General features: G+C 38.0%; 1 protein-coding gene across 1 annotated transcript in view; it reads right to left on the reverse strand.

Annotated features, from left to right (window-relative positions):
• The window catches only part of adam19a (ADAM metallopeptidase domain 19a), a 174,986-nt gene that overhangs the window by 39,108 nt on the left and 116,771 nt on the right, over nt 1–19,107 (reverse strand). Inside the window, exons 4-9 of the mRNA XM_088016099.1 lie at nt 18,590–18,671; nt 15,594–15,670; nt 10,283–10,466; nt 6,507–6,572; nt 3,856–3,927; nt 3,045–3,211 (exon numbers count right to left, since the gene is read on the reverse strand). Coding sequence (XP_087872225.1) covers nt 3,045–3,211; nt 3,856–3,927; nt 6,507–6,572; nt 10,283–10,466; nt 15,594–15,670; nt 18,590–18,671 — 648 coding nt within the window. The remainder of the gene's footprint in view (nt 1–3,044; nt 3,212–3,855; nt 3,928–6,506; nt 6,573–10,282; nt 10,467–15,593; nt 15,671–18,589; nt 18,672–19,107) is intronic.

Genomic DNA, 19,107 nt, shown 5'->3' on the forward strand with positions numbered 1-19,107 from the left:
ACCAAAACAGCAGAAGATGCCTTCAGCACTGCGGAATATTGTTGATCGGATCGACGGACTACTGACGTGAAGGGCTCGACAGACTTTTCGCAAGTAAGATGGACATATTACTGTGTATTTTTGTGATTAGAATATTACTATACTGTATTTATGTCCACTGGCGAAATACCAGCTAATGCTAGCTATAGTGCTTGGTGTTCAGCCCCCGCTCTGACAGCTAACCGAGATTCCGTAAATCTTAAAATGTTTCAGTCATTCTCCAACATTTAGATTATCTGATACAAGAGCCTACTATAGAAATGAAACAATATTATAAAAATCATAACATTCACCAGCAAAGTTTACACAGATGACAATGGCTATTATTTAATTATTTAACTCAGTCAACGTAAGATAACTCGAAAATGTCCCGTTTTTGTTTTGAAGGTTTCCTACGACGTGAGGAAGAAGGGAGAGACAGATTCACTGCACAGCACGGATGAATCTCGTATCGGATTTTGTACCCAATCTCAGCTGCTGAATCACTCTTAAACCAGAACTCGTAGGCTGGAAAACATTATATATATATATATATATATATATATTATATGTATGTGTGTGTGTGTGTGTGTGTGTGCATAATCATGCATAGCCTAATGTATATTATTCAGTATTAATGATTATTTATTTATGTTTGTATACTTATATAAGTATGTATTGATAAGACGAGAGCGGTCCATTAGGCGTCTGTCCTTTTATTATGTCTATGTGAGAAACGGCCCGATCTACAGAAGACGGGTCCTTCGAAGGCCACGAATATGGACGACCAGAAGAGAGAAGCTGTAGCCTCCGGCTAGCTGCCTAGCCTCCATCTCGGCGTTATGTTGCTTAGCAACCGTGACAACGTGAAGCACAGAGCAGCGAAGGAAAAAAAAACGGACTCAGTTGTTTTTTACTCTTTATTTCTGTATTATTCTTCACCTTTTGTAATAAAGGTTGTTCCATAGTAAAAAGAAAAAATGTCTGATTCTAAAATGTTTAATGTATACAAGGGATATTATTCATTTTCAAAAACTCTCCAGATCTCAGGTAGTAAGACATTACAGTTAAATAAACTATGTTTGAAGGCTTAACTTTAATCAGTCAAATACTTTACTTAACCAAAATATTTTACTACTACCTAACTTAATATCTACATGGAGCGCCCGGCCAGCTGACAGCTTGCAAGTGAAGCTGGCTGTTAATGCAGCGGGAGAAGACATCTCCGAAAACGTCGGAGCAATATTGGAAGTAGGTGATTTATTAATGAACCGAGCAGATATTTCAGATCTATACATCTACATTCTCGCCTAAAAACATTGTAAAAAATAATTTTGTGTAATTTTAAGTGTAATACAGCAAAAAATATTTTGTCGCCATTGCTGCTTTTCTGAACACCCGCTTTAAAGGATGCAGAGCCTGAATTCGGACACAGCTATTTTTTGTTAGACTCCCCCTAGTGGTCTGGAGCACTTCCGTTTTCAACACTTTTTGTTTGCTGCATTTCATTCGGGGGTGTCTTCTTTTTTGTTTGCTGCATTTCATTCGGGGGTGTTTTCTTTTTTGTTTGCGTCTCTCTTTTTGTTTGCTGCATTTCATTCGGGGGTGTCTTCTTTTTTGTTTGCTGCATTTAATTCGGGGGTGTGTCTTTTCTTTTGTTTGGATGTTTTCTCTTTTGCTGCGCATTTGCACCTGTCGGCCACCGTACAAAAGCAGAGGTAGATGTGGTAATGTGGCCTCTTTTATTTTTTTATTTTTTTTATTTTTTTAGATATTTTCATGTTTTTTTTATATTTACTGTTTTGGATTTGTTTTGCTGTGATATTTTGAAGTTACTCACATTTGCTGTTATATTTATTTTGGGTTTATTTTTGGTTTGCTGTGTTGCATGTTTTCCTTGACTTTTTGTGTTTTGCCTTTGAGGCTGGCGTTACCACCCACAGCCTGCCGGAGACGCCCACTTTGGCTGGCACAGGTGTTCCCTATTAGTTGGGCAGCGTACCATGAATAAAAAGGGTATCTGAGCATTGAGAAGGAGAGAGGGGCCAGACAGATCAAGGGCGCAGCAGTTGGAACAAAGGTAGAACAAGTTGGAATGAGCTGATTGGCAGGTCGACAGGACTGGCGGTCGCTGTAGAGGACCAAGCGGCTGGATCCTTGCTGGGGTTCAACCTGCTGGTGGCTGCGGAGGATCGAGCGGTGGCGAGAGGATCATGCTTGCCCCCCCCCACACCTTAGCTATTACTCTGTTTTGTTATTGACTCTGTGACATTGTCCCTGCATTTTTAGTGACTTGTTTGTAACATTGTCAACTTTACCTGACTCATTTTTAAAGCCCTGCTCACACCTGCTATTACTTTGGTTTTATTCCTAGGTTAACTAGGTGGCATTGCTGTCCTATTCTGCTTCAGGTTTACTTAGATCAATACTACCACTCGGGTGCCACATAAAAGCAGCAACTGAGTATGATGATTTAACAAAGATAGCCAGATAGTACAAAAGTCCAGGCAGAACATGTGAGCACTGAAGCTAGAAACTCAGACACTGACACTGGAAAACTTAACACAACACGACATAAGACAGCTAAGATAAGAATCTGAAGGGGAAACACAGATACAGGTGGGATTAAATACACTTAAGGGGAATCGGGGAACACGAGACACAGCTGGGAGCAATCAGGGCAGACAAGAAACTAAACACACAGCAAAACCAAATTCTCACAATTTGCTCATGAAGTGAAAGAGTTTTTAAAAGTAGAAGACTGAGCTTTGCAGTTAAAACCTTTAAATAACTGACACAATCAGTTAATCTGTGAGTAAAGAAAATCAAGTTATTTTCATTTAAATTTGGAGCAAATTAACATTAGATTTGATAGAGTGAGATTAGATTCTATGTGCATCACTCTTTGTGTCTTCCTCGTTAGATCAACGTCAATAACAGTATGTGTGTATTTTTAGCAAGGGCTCCATCATGTTCTCCCTTGTTTCAAGGCTGCTGAAGCTGGGGAGTAACTTTGTGTTTCTTACGTCAGCAGCTGGGCGTTGTCGTGCTTTTTACGAGATTTGAGCTTCTGCCTCCACTGGAGGAAAGACCAGAGGGTGGCATTTGGTTCTTCTGAGATGATACACTGATCTCTGTCAGTCCAAACCTCCAGGCCAATGAGAGGCACACGGATGTTTAGAGCCCTGTAGAACTAAATAGACACACAAAACCACCAGTAAGTGTCCAACAGTACACACACACATACACACGTCTTTCTATCTTCACAAGGACTTTGCATTGACTTCCATTCATTTTTCATGCATTTCTATAGCTTAACCATGACCATAATCCTAAGCATTACCAGTACATACCTAACCCTAAACCTAGAATAAACTCAATTCACACCCCAGTCCTAAACCTAACCCATAAAAGAGCACTTCTTCTATTAAGGCTTAGGGCCCCATAAGAAGAAGTGGGTCCTCACAATGTAGTATTTATTGAAAAAAATCTGCCTTACAAGTTGATAAATGCTAAAACACACATACACACACATGTTCAATTCACAGTCTTCCTTTAAGCTCCTATAACAGAGTCTGGTCACGCAACACTTTCTCCTTGATCTCCTCCAGAATGCTGTTGAGGGACACGACTGATTAAATCCCAATGAGACTTCATGGAAGGGTAAATATTTGTTTTAACTTCTCAGTTACCGATTGTGCACAAGGACTATAAAAGGTAAAAGACAAAGTACAGTGGCAATGTGTGATGTTAAGAAATGGAGGAGAATATTCTATTAGCTTATCAAATCCTCTGCAGAGAGTGGCAGATAGCTGCACATTATCCCAGAAAACTTACCTTATCCACATAATTGGCAATTTCCATTATCCTTGCCTTGGTCTTTTCATAGTTCCTGTCCTGTCGTTTGAACTGCAAGAGTGAGAATAGATATTATTAGTGTTATGACTCAGAGACTCCAGTCTGTTCTTTACACAAACTAATGTCCTGTAAAATCACAACCCTACCCCTCAATGACAACCTAAGACCTAATCGCTATTATTTAACTGTTGAAGTCAAAGAAATATGCTTTACTAACCCTAATTCAAAACCGTCTAAAAGTCAAACTGAGAAAAAGAACACCTTTTTTATGGGACATTGTAGAAAGACGTAACACTAATTCTTTATATTTCTGATCCTTTTTAAAAGTGCCAGGCTTAAGAAAAAATGTAGTCACCTATAAACAGTCTGCGTTCCCAGAGTCAGAACATAATCAGCTGAACAAATCAGAATAAATAATCAGTCTGAGCATCTCTGTCATGATTTGGTTAATGGGAGGTGGTGAGGATGAACGCAGAGACCCAGGTTGTGAAGGAAATGATGAATTTAATGATGGAGCTCAAACAGTCCAATACAGGCGGCATGGCAGAGAGTATAGCACACAGCTAATTACCGGTAGAAGACTGAAAACGAGAACTAACACTAACCAGGACTTCGCAGTTTCACTGGAGAGCATTGACGTTAGTCATGCGACAAGAACTGACTTTAGACGACATAAGACGAGGACTCGACAAGAGACAAAGAGAACAGGTGGGTTTAAATACACAGGGAGGGTAATCAGTAAAAACTAGACACAGCTGGGATCAATCAACAGGGAGGACAGGACATCACAGAGATTCACGGGGAAACAAGGACACAGAAAAAAACCAAGAAATAAATACACAAAAACACAGATCATCACAATCTCAAGCATTCAACATGCTGTGGTGAGTGAATTCTCACAGGTGCAGGTTTGCAGGGCAGCATAAGATTAAGTTTTGTTATTATTGGGTCACTGCTTTATTTCTGTAATGATGTTGCTTATGTGTGACATAATGCATCACTGAGTAGTTTACACCACAAAATTTTTCAGTATGTCCTAATAAAATACGAGGTAGTCAGGTTTAATTTAAAATAATAATAAAAAATGCTACAGTTTTAGATGTTAGTAAAGTGATTCTGGAACTTAAAGCAACATATTTTCTCTGATATGCAGGGATAACAGGCAACAGTTCAGACTTTTTCAGTTGTCAAATAGCAAAAAGGAATCTCAGTAGAAGTTATCTTGACGAGGTGTAGTCCGTCATGAAGGTCATCTTATTGATCTTGGACTTAATGTCAGAACCTAGAATTAGGGATGTACTGATTGCAGTGTTCAAACCAATCACGGATCACTGATCTTTAAAAGTCTGACCTGCCAATTCCGATTTTGTCCAATACTGATATGTTAGAGATAAAATCTATCTCCCAGTGAATGGCATGGCCGATTTTGACTTGTTTAATAAATGTCAAAACCCCATTAGTTTAGTGTTATTTTAGATAATCAAACTAGCAATGTTAAAGTTCCCTCTATCTCAAAAAAAATTGAAACTAATTAAAAAGTTTGTTTAAATGCCCACCAGGTCACGTCTGCACATGCACTGTTAGACGTGGGGTCACTGTCACCAAATTAGCAACTTTGTCACTTTACTTAGCAACTTTTTAGACAAAGAAAATTGGTATTGGACAAAATCGGAATTGGCAGGACAGACTTTTAAAGATCAGTGATCCGTGATTGGTTTGAATGCTGCAATCAGTACATCCCTAATTCTCGGTTCTAAAAAGTTATTAAGTATAGCAGTACTGGTTCAGTCATACTGCACTGAAAAACAAAAAGTCATGAATGAATAGAACATTTCACAATTTGAAGCCACTATTAGGGCTTGAGATGGCAGGCAGCTGTTGAAGGTGCCACAGTGTGAAGCAGCTTCCTAAATATATAACAGAACACAGTCAACAAAAAAAAGGTGGTTCAAACTGGTCAGCATTCAGGTTTGTCTTATATGTGCAGAATTTTAAAAAGTTAAAATGTGGGAGCGGAAGACTTTATTTAAAATAAAAGCAGCTGGAAACCTTTGTTGTAAAACATTTAAAAAGAGTTCTGACAATACTTTGGAAAATGACAAGCATTATTAGATGAAATTCAATAAAAATCTAATAAAACAGAAACACATTTTGCCATATACTGCTTCCAGTTTAACCCAATGCTCAGCGCTATTTTATTCTCATGTCACAAAGCGTTCAAACTTTTATGGAAATGGGATTTTCAGAACAAGACCACCACTCTGCTCAGGGACTCTGTTACCATGGCACTAATACACTAGCAGAAGTATTTGAGAGAAATCCTGCATCTTATCACTGTGGCATATTTTCTGTTTAAAAGCCCTTAACCTTTAGATCCCAACTAAATCTACTCTCATTAATCAGAAGAAATCTTCTGGCTTCGCTCCACATGCATTTCTTCACTATTATTATTTCAGCTCAAAACTGTCAAGTGCTCCATTAGCCTGAGTGCAATGATTGTGTAGAACTTCCAATCCTGTTTCCAGCCTTATTTGATAGCTTCCTGATATATTTAGAGGCAAACGTCACAATTGATTGTACCGAGGAACATTCCCCTGAGGGCGGAGTAGGATGGGGGAGAAAGATCTTACCAGTGTGCTGTCTGCCACGATGTAAAGCTCCATGTACTTAGTCGTACCCCAGGTATTTCTCTTAACCTGATATCAAAGAATAATGGAAGATAAAAATATGATTATACATAAAGCACAAGCTGCAGTATGTATTACACTGAACACAGATAAAACATTTAGCAGGGTGATAAATGTCTTATCACCCTGCTAAATGATAAGACATTATGATTTAGCAGTCTCCTGACTGCTAAATGACTGGGGAACAGTCTCCTGTTTTTGTACAGCATTTTATAAAGAGCTGGTTCCAATGGTACTAAAAAGTAAAAGAATATATTTTTACTTTGTTTACTATAAATGGAAAACATGTATGTAGCTAAAAATACAATATTTTACACAATAGAAATGAGAACACTGATATAACCTTTGAGAATTGCTCCTTAACCTCCAGCTGGTCTCACAGGCCTGAATTCAGGGTCAGTGGCCATGAACCAGGGTCACTGACTTCTTCTTTCTTCTTCTTTCTACTGTCACAGCATGCTTGATCAGGACAATTGATTCAATCAGCTATGCTTCCTTCAACATTTGGAATTTTATAAACTGGCATTAAATGATTAACTGACTTTAGCTGCATTGTAATATATATGATAAACTCTGCTGTATTCAGATATTCATCTGAATATCGAATTACACCAGAATGAGCAATGACCTTTGACATCCTTCAGTCCAGTTTCTGTGCTGGGCCTTATGGAGACTGTCCCTGTCCAAGTATTCAATCAGTGCAACAGTTGACACTGTTGACCACGATACATACTTGACCGGCTCAGGTCTTATTAAATTAACATGGACTTCTTCATGTCAATAGGTAACTTTACATCAGAGTTGATAAAAATCACATGTGGGGTACCCCAAGGTTCCATTTTGGAATTCCTCCTGTTTAATATCTACATGCTGCCATTAAATGCTTCTGGAATCTGGGTATAAATGGACTCAGACCTGAAACTCCAGAGACTGTCATAATCCCTGAGTGTTTGAGTTTGGGTTTTCATCTGTGTGTCCATCTGTTTTGATTACTTCCTGTTATTCACCTCAGCTTGCCTTGTCTTATAAGCTCATCCATTTATAACCACCAAAGTACCATTTACTTTGTATCAAAATATGTCTGACCTGGTACAAAATGATCAGCAGTTGTCATTTCATGATCGTCACAATATCAGCAGAAAAATTGTGCAATGATCATCACTATGACCATGTGTCAAGGGCAGTCTAAAAGAAGCATCCAGAGTACTGCAGCACAATACGTTTTTCTGCTGATTTTTCAATTCTGATCTAGAGAAGAAAATGTGAACCATTTCAATACAATATACAGTAATAAGTAATAAATCAGATTTTGAAGTGTATTATTTCTGTAACTATCACAAAGAGAAACGGATATAGATTCATTCCACTGATTTTCTTCATTTCTGAAAATTGATGCTTTTCTGCTTGTAGCCAGTGAAAACACAACATTTAAGGTTAGAACATTACATCAGACCATTAAAAAAACTAATAAAGAAATGTTAGCTTAATGAAAATAGCTTCAGTAACTGGTTAAAGGCTATTATTTTTAAAAGGTACTTATAATCTGACATGGAAGCCTCCACAGAACAGACATTCTAGTTGCTTGTAGACCAAACCATGAGATTATTCACAGTTGTACCTTGTACCATTCCCATGAATAAGAGGTGAGATCCAACTGTTCTCAAAAAAGCAACTTGCAGCAACAATTCTGATAAAACTGGCCAGCATTCAGGTTTGTCTTATATATCTAGAATATTAAAAAGTAAAAATGTGGGAGACATTCTGTGGATCTTCCAGTCTAATGAAACTCAGTGTCAAAAGGCAAATGTGTCAACAAAGCTTAAAGAACTATAAGATTACTAAGATCTTAAAGAGGCAGTATTATGTAAAATCAACTTTTTTGAGCTTTGCATGGTGTTGTAACACATACTTTAAGTGTTGCCTTAAGTCTTTCATGCATGTTTGAGAAATTCTTGAATCTCCATGGCAACCATTCAGCTTTGCAAACAGCCTGGGTGGAACGAGCACCAACTTCCAGATGCAGCTGCGAGGAGAAGCTGCAGTTTCCAAGTTTCCAAGCTTCCGCTTCACAGAACAGCCCTCCTCCACAAATCCTCCACACAATTACTTCAGACTAGCCAGCAGCAATTAGCAAACACCTGGGGGAACTACCCATCTGCTGAGCTCATGTGAGATACTTCTCAGTGTAATGCGGATAAAGATGTTGTTACAGGGTGAATATAGGAGCCATGTTGTGATGACTTCCTGAAGGCGAAGTTTCAGAAAGAGCAGGAGGTTTTAAAGAGACAGAAGCCCAATTTCAAGGCATTAAATAAAGTACTTTTTAAAGTCATTTTTAATAAATATAGCATTGTTACTTGAGTGTGCTGTAAAATGGTCCTATGTGCCAGGAAAACACATAATACTACCCACTTTAATCACATGAAGAATCTCTGGTGAATTTTCAAAAAGCAGGTAGTGAAACAGAAACCAACAAGCTGGTCACGTTAAACAGGTAAGAAGGCAGAATGAGTAACCTGTGGTCAGTTTTAGTCTTCTGAGACAGACAGAACCCCACACCACCCTACGGCCAATTAGGAACCAATCGAACTCACTCATGCTTTTGAATTGCTTAGGAGAACATGGAAACAGTCCCCAAAAAAGCTTATGGGGTTAAAAATCCAATTAGGAACATTTTGTTGTGTGGAAAGAGTAGCAGTAATTCAGAAAACTCTAAATCAATATTTATCTGAATAACAGCATGGATTGTGTGGAGCTGTGGCTACAGACTGGACTCATTCACTCCCATAACATGCACTGATGTATTCAAACACTGCTGATTTTATATGCAAAGAGTGTCAAAAGCCTTGGGTCTCCTGGTCCGCTAAAACTGGCATTTCTGTATAACAACAAGTATTAATAGGTGGCTGTGGGGGAACTGGGAAAACCGGAGGTTGTGTTACTGTAGAAATGAACATAAAAAGTTAGGAAGGAAGGATAAAACCCTGCAGGAAGATGAAGAGTCCAGATAGATGAGGTCGTTTACAAGCGAATGTAAACAAAAAAAATGGGGATAATAAACAAATAAAATAACACTAGCGAAATAAATGTGCCCCCTACAGTCCAAACAGACACTAAAATGCCCACTTAGGAGCCATTTTTCTGCTTTATATTTTTATTTTTATAAATGAACAGCTAATACACCTTCTTAAAAACATAATCCAAGCAATATAGAAGTCCAAGATAATATTTTTGTTCAGAGGAGAGACAATTTACACTGTGTGCAGGAAAATGGCTAAAACTAATTGGTACACCAAAGAAAAAAACCACGACACGCTGCCGTGTATTAAATGTTGCTGGACTGGGGAAACACTATCAGCATTTTCTGAAGTACTTTCATTGGAAAACATGAACATTTTGTTGTGTTTTATTCTTGTTAACTCGACAGTGTGTAGCGTCTCATATTGTTTCATTGCTTATGACTTTCCTTTTAGACAATAAGTTAGCTCACAAAATGCTACAAATGCTATAAAATCCTTGACTTTTAGAGTGCTGCTCATACTTGCTGATGATTAATTGATCAGTGTTTATAAGTTATGGCTCCTGGGAGCCACCAACTATTAATTTTATTTCTCTAATCATAAGAGTATTGAATGACCTAGGCAGATGTTCTCTGAATGACTGCAGATAAAGTGTTATTAACAGAGGCAATTCAGGACACTTTGGTCTTGGAGACTCACCCTTGAGTGAAGCGGTACCACCAGGTCTGAGATGAGGCTGGTTTGTGCGGTGTGATGGCCATGGCCACAGCTTCCACCTTGAATTCGCAGTTCCTTGGCACTCAACAGTGAATGGTGGGAAGAATTCACACCGTTAATTGGCTCCAGGTAGTAGGTGTCACTAGAGTTGAATGAAATCAGGCCCCTGTATCAGGGAAAGTGATTGGGAGAGAAAATACAATGAGAGAAGTGATGCTAGAAAAACTGAAGTCCTATGAAGAACAAACGCTCAGTCTAAGGCTCTGAAGAAATTACATCACTGACAACAGTGATGTAATTCTGTTGTGGAAAAAATTAATTGCCAAGCACTTTTAGATGAAATCACCCAGGTTTATTTGTATAATACAGAGAGCTTATAAGTCAATCAGTAATGAAGCAGAATGAAAGTTCCACCAGGCACAGTTTTATACCAAGGATAAAAATCCAAAACAAGCTAGAGACAGTCTGGTTCCATGCAGTAGCAGGAAAACAACACACACACACACACACACACACACACACACACACACACACACACACACACACACACACACACACGCACACACACACACACACACACACGCACGCACGCACACACACACACACACACACACACACACACACATATCACAATCCCGTCAACATCATTTTCTCTTCTAAAACTCAAGGAAGCTTTAAAACTAGATGAAGTTGATAAAGATAGTTTGAAGCACATGTCTGACTTCTGTCATCTACAGAAATACTCAGATGACTCTGCTGTTGTCAGGTGTATCAGAGATGAGCAAGAAGCTGAGTACAGAGATCTGGTGAACCGCTTTGTGTCATGGTGTAGGAACAATCATCTCATCTTGAATGTGAACAAAACAAAGGAGATGATTGTTGATTTCAGGAAGAGCAGAGTTAGGGGACAACTGTGGAACCTCTGGTGATGACGTTGCAAAGAAGGATTCTTCATAAAATCAAGAAAATCATGATTGACCCTAATCATCTTCTTGATGAGACTGTCTTGGGAAAACTCAGTGTCTTCAGACAGAGGCTTCTTCAAATTCACTTTAATAGAAGACCGCTACAGGAGATCCTTCCTGCCAACAGCCATCACTATCTACAATAGCTCTTTGAAGCTCCAGTCCTCCAGGGCTACCATCCTGTAACTTTTAGATGCGTCTCTGCTCAAACACACCTGGATCAAATAAACTGCTCGTTTCCAGCCTATTGCAGAGAGGAATGAATGCTGGTGAGGGAATTCAGACATTTTGGAGCAGAGGGGAATCTAAAAGTTGCAGGATGGAAGCCCTTGAGGACTGGAGTTGGTGACCCCTGGTGTAAAGAAAATGGATGGATGAATGATGAAATGTTGCTTTATGACTTTGAATATTTCTACCCAACAGGACAGTTTTTAATGAATACAAGTAAATTTTAAATTTAAATGGAGTGACTCTAGAACCTAGTGCAGTTTACTCTAACATGTATTTCTGTTTTGTCCATGGAAAATAATAACTGCTAACTGAGACTGGATGAAAAGTATTTCACCTCGCCTGTGAACATTCTGCCAGAGTTGCTGTTTACTTCACAGTAGACACAATAGGCCCAAAAGGAATCAATTTATTTTTTGTAAAAGGAGTTGTGCTTGCTATTATGTTCATTCACAGTGCCTGATCGTATGGGCATACTGTCGCTGGGCTCTGAGCCATGCTTTTAGACAATACAGTAGCTTTCTCTTTTTTTCTTCAGCCATTATGTTTCCAAGGCTGTAAGAGAACTCCCAGAAAAACAATCTGTAATTCCACCAGAGTTCATAAAAAAACCCTTTTTGAAATTTGGTGACAGGAAAAATGTGCTGGGAACTGAAAAGCAGAAAAATATGAAAGGAAATAACAAAATTACTACTAGAGAACCACATGAGAGCAGAGATCTCATGTGACAACACAGTGAGCATGTGAAATGCACTGTTACTGTATGTTATTATTTTGCTTGTCAGTGACCTGGTCTCTGAGCACAGCAAAAGAAGTTCCCAGAACTTTTTTTGGAACACAGCAGTTGGGTGTGATGTTATTCCCAGACTCAAGTTCCAATTTTGGAGAGAAGCTGAAATGCAAGGTAACTGTAAGCTGAGGTAAACAAAGGTGAAGAACATGGCTGTCAAGAAGTTCTGTTTGATTTCCCTTTGTAAAAAGTAACAAACCAAGGTCCAAGTCAAATGTGCCTACCAACCATGAATCTATTACAAAATACATATTTGTTTGAGAGAGATGCATTCATGGAAAATCTCATCTATGGAGAGTACCGTCAGAACCAAAGAACCAAATAAGCAAATCAGATGAAGCAGCACACACACCGGGAAGCACGGTGGTGAAAGGTGATGATTAGGGCTTGTTTAACAAGAACACTGTTTACAGAAGAGTTGAACTCTTCTGTAAAGATTCCAAACTTCAGCATGGAGACATCAGTCTGACAGCTGTCCTGCTGTTCAGTATTAACAGCCTAGTCAACGTACAGAGCATAATCAAACTATAATCATGCTGTAGGAGAGCAGTGCTTAATCAAATCTAAAAAACTGAATGAAGTAATATCAAAGAGTAATATCTAACAGCAATGTGTTGGACTCATCAGGGGATCTAAAGGATGATACTGCTAAACCAGGTGGTTAGAAGCTCCTGAAAATGGCCTGAACATTTCTCTATTAGCTGCTTCTGAATTTAGGTTTAGTTTAAGATAAATAACATTTAATGTTATGTAATATTTTCTGTGGTATTGTTCATTTAAGGTTCAATTTTCCTGGATCTGATCATGTTTGTTACAGGTAGTGCAACAAACATGATGAGTGTAACAGTCTCTAGAATTCTAGAATAGTCAGGAAGTGAATTCTGAGCTTGTTCCTCTGAACATTTATGGAATTCTGAAATATGATAGTCTTCATACAGACAAAGTGGACATGTTATTTTTGCAAGCATTTTTAATTTAAAAATATTCTATTAGCATTCATGAATGAATGAATAAACTTTATTAATGAATATACTTTCCTAACTTTCCATAGCTGAACCGTTAAACAACATTTACTGGCTTAATTAAATTCCTGTTAGCTTCTCACATCCAACAGCAAAGTAGTGTTGGTTAGTTCTCATTTTCACTGCTGTGTGAATGACTGGACAGTTAAAAAAGCATTTGCATTCTGCTGGCTTCCACAGCTCTTTTCACTTCCATCTCTGCAGTTTTCCCATCAAAGCTGCTGTCAACAGCAGCATCTGGCTCCATTCCCGGCTCAGGACAAAGAACCTGATGACTGCTGAGCAGCAAGCCTCCATCATACACCAACATGTCTTTAAAATGATTAGTTTCACAAAACAAGCTTTAGAACAAAATTTTAAATAATACCCCAATCTGTCTAAAACGGTCAATTTTGCATGTTTGAAAATATCAAACAAATTGCTCAAAGAGGATCACATAAGTAGTATTAAAACTAGGGATGCTCCAATGAGGTCTTTTGCTGCCGATCACCCATGAGGGCCGATCACCACCGATCACCGATTTTTTGCTTTAGGTATAAATGCTACTATATGACCTGCAAAATTAAAAAATGATCTGGTAATAAATTCACTTAATTTAGACATAAACATGCAAAAAAAACTGCAGGCACAATACAGCAGTTATTCAATCAAAAGGACAACTGAAAAACCTGCAATCAGCAAAATAATTATCAGTCAGGTTCTAAGTATCCTAAAGTATACATGAGTCAAATAAATCTCACAACTCCTGTATCAAATAATGTCAAGTAAAAGATTAAATATTTATTCAAAGTCAAATCCAGATTGCATCAAAATAAACAACCCTGAGTTACTGAATCAAAACTTCCTGAAAACACTGCTAGCTGATTAATGCTGGTTCTGATTGCCTGTTCTGACTGAGCGGAGTAATTCTGCAGAACACATGGTGGAGGCAGAGGAGATCGATTATTTTTCAGACATTACCTGTCTTATGTTAGGACATAGCGAAAGTTTTTAATACACATCTAAAGTATTTTGTTTGTTTGTTTTAGTTACATGCTGCAGCTTTAAGAAGCTGTTCGGTGTGAGAGTTCACTGCCGGGTGGAGTAGAAACGGCACTAAGTCTGAAATATTACTACCAGTAGCGCGGTGCGGCGGTCCAACAGCAGGAGCAGAACCAGCGTTTTACACCACTAGCTCGTTGAGTTAAATTATTTTATGGGTTATTGTTTAGCTTTTTGACCGCGAAGCTAATCCGGTCAACCATCCAGATCGGTAAGTCAGCAGGTAAAGTAGTTGTGCGCTGCTTTACCTGCTGACTTACCGATCTGGATGTTTTTTTTTTTTTTTCCTGCAGTGAACCTCGATATAGCCATAGTCCGTCAAGTGTTTCTTTTTTAAATGCCATTTTATATTCGTTGTGTTGATGCATTTTGACGTGCTTCACCCCCAAAGTAATTTTCCATCGCAACACACAAACTTCCCATTCACTCTCACCATTGAAGTTCCACAAGACATCGCTTAGGGTTTGTGAGATACACCTTACACCTGTAAGTGAGATACAGGTGATCGGTTTTGGTGATCAGCAACAAGAGACAATGATCGGCGATCACCGATCATACACTTTTTCACGGAAATCGGCCGGTTATGATAAAATATGTTAATTTAAAATATTTAGAATGAGAATAAAATGGCACATCTGGGAATGCTAACAAATATTCGTGGTTTGACAAAAATTAACCTGACATGTTCAAGTGGATCAGAAAACTAAACCACATATAAACCACCTTATTAATTGACACAAATGTATTAATTAGAATTATATCACAGTAAAATGGAACTGATTTCTAAAATCAGAGAACATTAACAGTGATTAACAGTCATTAACAGTGCTGACCACTACCTGTCAAGGCAGGTTAGTAGACAACAAGAAGACTGAAAAGAGCACATCAACATTTTTCTATTAATTCTTTAGAGTTTTAAGCTCTGATATGGGACATGCTGGATTGATCAGCTTTTAGATCTCAGAGTTAAATTAGCAAAAAAACAAAACAAAACAAAACAAAAAAACAGCTTCAGCAGGAAACCCAATCAGAGCACTACCTGCAACAATTTAGAATAATAATTCAACCAATAATCTGTTGTTTTATCTTAGAGTCCAAAAATCTCAGGATATTTCCACCACAATATATTAAATTGAGAAAAAGCTCGTTTTATGTTTTCAGAATCTTTAGTGGGAAAACTATCCTTTTGTTTTTGTGTTGTATTTGTTGTAAAATGAAGCGCTGCTGCAGATGTCCTCAGCCTGTACCTGACTCCTGAACAGGTGCTGAGAGCCACCCAGGACTCTGGATGTCCTCTGACATGGCCGTGGTAGAAGCAGTGATTCTGAAAGACAAAACCATTAAATCAGTGCTTCTTTCTTTTTTCTGTCCATGTCTTCACAAACAAAATCATGTTCTGTTCACGACAGTTTCAGCTGGGGAAAACATTGTCTGCAATATTTAAACATTGTGAAAATGGTGAATGTTAAAGCTCTTCACACGTCTATTCAAACATGATGTTTGCAAAAAGTGAGCTGGGCTTATTTACCACATTTTAATATTTCAAATCGTGAAATTTTTTTGATACAACAAAAGCGTCTGAGCCATAGAATCAGGTATATCGCTCCATCCAAAAGAATCTGAATTCTCTGCAGCAGCAAATAAGAGCAGCCTGGCAGCCATTAAATCTCACATCGTACAGCGATGATTCTTCAAGCTTAATAGTGTCAATTCGTTATCATCACAAATTGACACTATTAAGCTTGAAGAGTGTGTCATGTTAATGTCCTTTTTTATATAGCAGTGTGTGCCAGCCATAAGCTCCTCACTGATGACTTTCCTTTTAGGCATTTTGTTACATGCCTGAATGTTGCAGACGGTGAACAGCTGGAACTGCTGCTTTTAGAAAAAACATCACACTTACAGAACACAACGTTTGATATACTTAAAGCTTAATTGCCAGCATTTGTTTCGACAATCCTTTGCTAGCATAGATCATAGTATGTGGAATCAAACTCATTTTAATATTTATGGTATGTTACACATCTGTCTATACTTATGGAAATCTTTCCAATTTTGTCATGTTTTAGTGACAGACCTTAATGCAGGTGAAGTGAAAAGAAAAAAAAAAGACTTATTTTTTAATGAATACAAATCTGAAAGGTGTGGCATGCCCTTTATATTCAGCGTCCCCTGAAAAGTAAGTGTATTTTATTTTTATTTTTTTAGATTTACTGAATTTTAAAGACTACTTTAATCATTAATATTGTCATTTTTTATTTTATTTTGTTCCCCAATAAAATATTAGTATTGTTTTATGACCCGGCACTAGTTTAGGGTTAGTTTTTCAACACATCCAATGGCTTCTTTCACATGTTTGTTCCAAAACAGGGCTGTGAATACTTCTGCATGACTCTGATTTATTTGTAATGGAGATAACTAACATTGTGTATCATTCTACTCCTTATTAATTGTGCAGAACAAATGTTCACATTTGGAAAAATAATCAAGACTTTGGAATTTACAAATAGTAAATGTAAGAATCAAACTAAAAATGCAAAAGAAGAGACAGTGCCTCCTCCTTTCTGATCTATTCTTAAAGAGGAAGCACTCCTTCTGAGGAGGTAACTGTTTACTTCAGTTACCTTTGTGGGAACTGAAGTAATCTATGATAAAAGCTACAGGAGCAGAGAAGAAAGTCAAGAAATTAAAACGTTCAAATTTTCAAGTACAAAGATATGAGACCTTTCCTGATTTTGAAAAGCAGGTCTCCCAACGGGCCTCAAGACCCGCTGCTAATATTGAAGAAGGGTTTACCATCTGAAGAATGAAATTATGCCAGCATGTTGATTTTTGTTCATTCAAACGTCCCTGTCAGCTCACTGGAGCATGAAATGAGGCATTTCATTTGAACACCAAGCAGCAGCGAGGCTCTATTGGAGCCAACACACCAATCAGTTGTCGGTGAGAATTCTCCTTGCCAGCCTGCAGTAATTAATCTGATTTCTTGAACAGGATGTAATGTGGATAATGTCCTGAAGCACTCAGGAGGCTGGAATAACCTGCCATCTGTATCAGGTTCCGGCATGGAAAACACCTTTCATGTGCACAGACAAGATATCATCCACATTATGAGCTGGGTGACCAACAATAAAAATAAATGAAATGACTTCAGCGCTCTGGCATTTTTCAGTCTGGAGTTTTCTCTGTTCTTGTACTGCAATGGTAGTAATCATTCAAGATCCCTGGTTCAGTTCTGAAAACAAGTTAGTTATGAATGGTGATTTAATAAAGCTAGTTCATAATGAGGGCTGCACAGGGTTGAGGTTGCATTTGGCTTTGTAAAGCAGCACAGACTGCAGAACTCTAACTGATGAGGATCATATGAAGACCAGACCAGATTTCTTTGGTCTTGAAGGATTGTAAAAGTCTCTTTGAAGATTTTGGCAGAAAAGCCAGAGGAAAAGTGCCTTAAACTTAAAAACTAAATCAGTTATACTCAATCCCTAAATCCTAAAATGGGAAACATTTTTTTGTAACTGTGAAGAACTTCCAGCTGAAAGAATATTACAAAATGATTAACCAAAAGTTGATGGGGATTACAGATTTTGCATCAGTCCTCTGTTTAAGACACTACTGGACTTTATTTTGGAGTATTCAGACAGAAAATGGGCAGAGAAAAAGAGAAATGGGACAAAATGTAGCAAAGGCCTAAAGGTTAGCAATCAAACCCTGGGTGGTTGTGTTGCAGACATTATGAGTTGGCATACTTGGATGTTGGTCCCAGTATTTTAAAAAAGCAAACAACAATGTGTGTTCCATTTATGGAATATCACTCTCACTAGGAAAGAGTTCCGTTGATGTTGGAACAGAGGCTTGTATTGGTCATTGAAAATCAGAGGAGAAACAGTGTGGAAACATCGGACTGGATCTTTATGGAATTGCTACTTTTTGAATAAGTATGTGTGTCGTCCGCCGGACCCTCCTTCTGGGGTCCGTCTCCTGCGCCGTGGTCGGCCCCTCAGACTGTCGACGGCAGGTTCCGCCCTGACCGTCTTGTGAGTTTTTGTTTATGGACTGAGTTTATTGTTATTTTATTTATAAAAACATTAAACCAGGAGGTTGCACCTCTGAATTAATGTTTTAGCCAAGACCACCTGCTATGTTTATATTAGCTTAGTTTATAGTAAGACATTGATTTTTCATATTTCCCAAAATCACATTATGTCCAACACTTGACACAAGCGTCCTGTTTGATACCTACGGTGTAATTGTGATTGGTCACTGTCACAGGCTGTCCATCTTTGTTGTAGTATGTCTCTGTAAACTCTGGTCCCAAAAGCTCACTAAGAGACAAAAAGACAAGAGAGGGGACAAGAGAGAGAATGGTGGTGAATTAGTATATGACAATAAAATGCCACAAAGCTTGTAAACAGTATTGTGCACACATTAATGTGAAATAGGTGGGTCTGTTTTAATGGAAAAACAGTTAATACATTTCTGCTCCACAGAAAGCTCATCCTTGCTGACAGTGGTGGAGAAAGTACTCAAAAAATGTACTTCAGTAAAAGTACAAATACACAGACAAAAATGTACTCAAGTAAAAGTAAAAGTACCACATTAACATTTTACTTTAGTAAAAGTAAAAAAGTACTGGCTTTTAAAAATGCTTAAGTATTAAAAGTAAAAGTACTTGCTGAATGCATTACCTAATCGCTAATATCATTAAGTGTACCGATCGTATTTAATTTTAATACATCAGAAATGTGCCATTTTAATGAA

The sequence above is a fragment of the Poecilia mexicana genome, unplaced genomic scaffold, assembly GCF_051168715.1.
Source record: "Poecilia mexicana isolate PSO_F unplaced genomic scaffold, ASM5116871v1 scaffold_18, whole genome shotgun sequence".
NCBI lineage: Eukaryota > Metazoa > Chordata > Actinopteri > Cyprinodontiformes > Poeciliidae > Poecilia > Poecilia mexicana.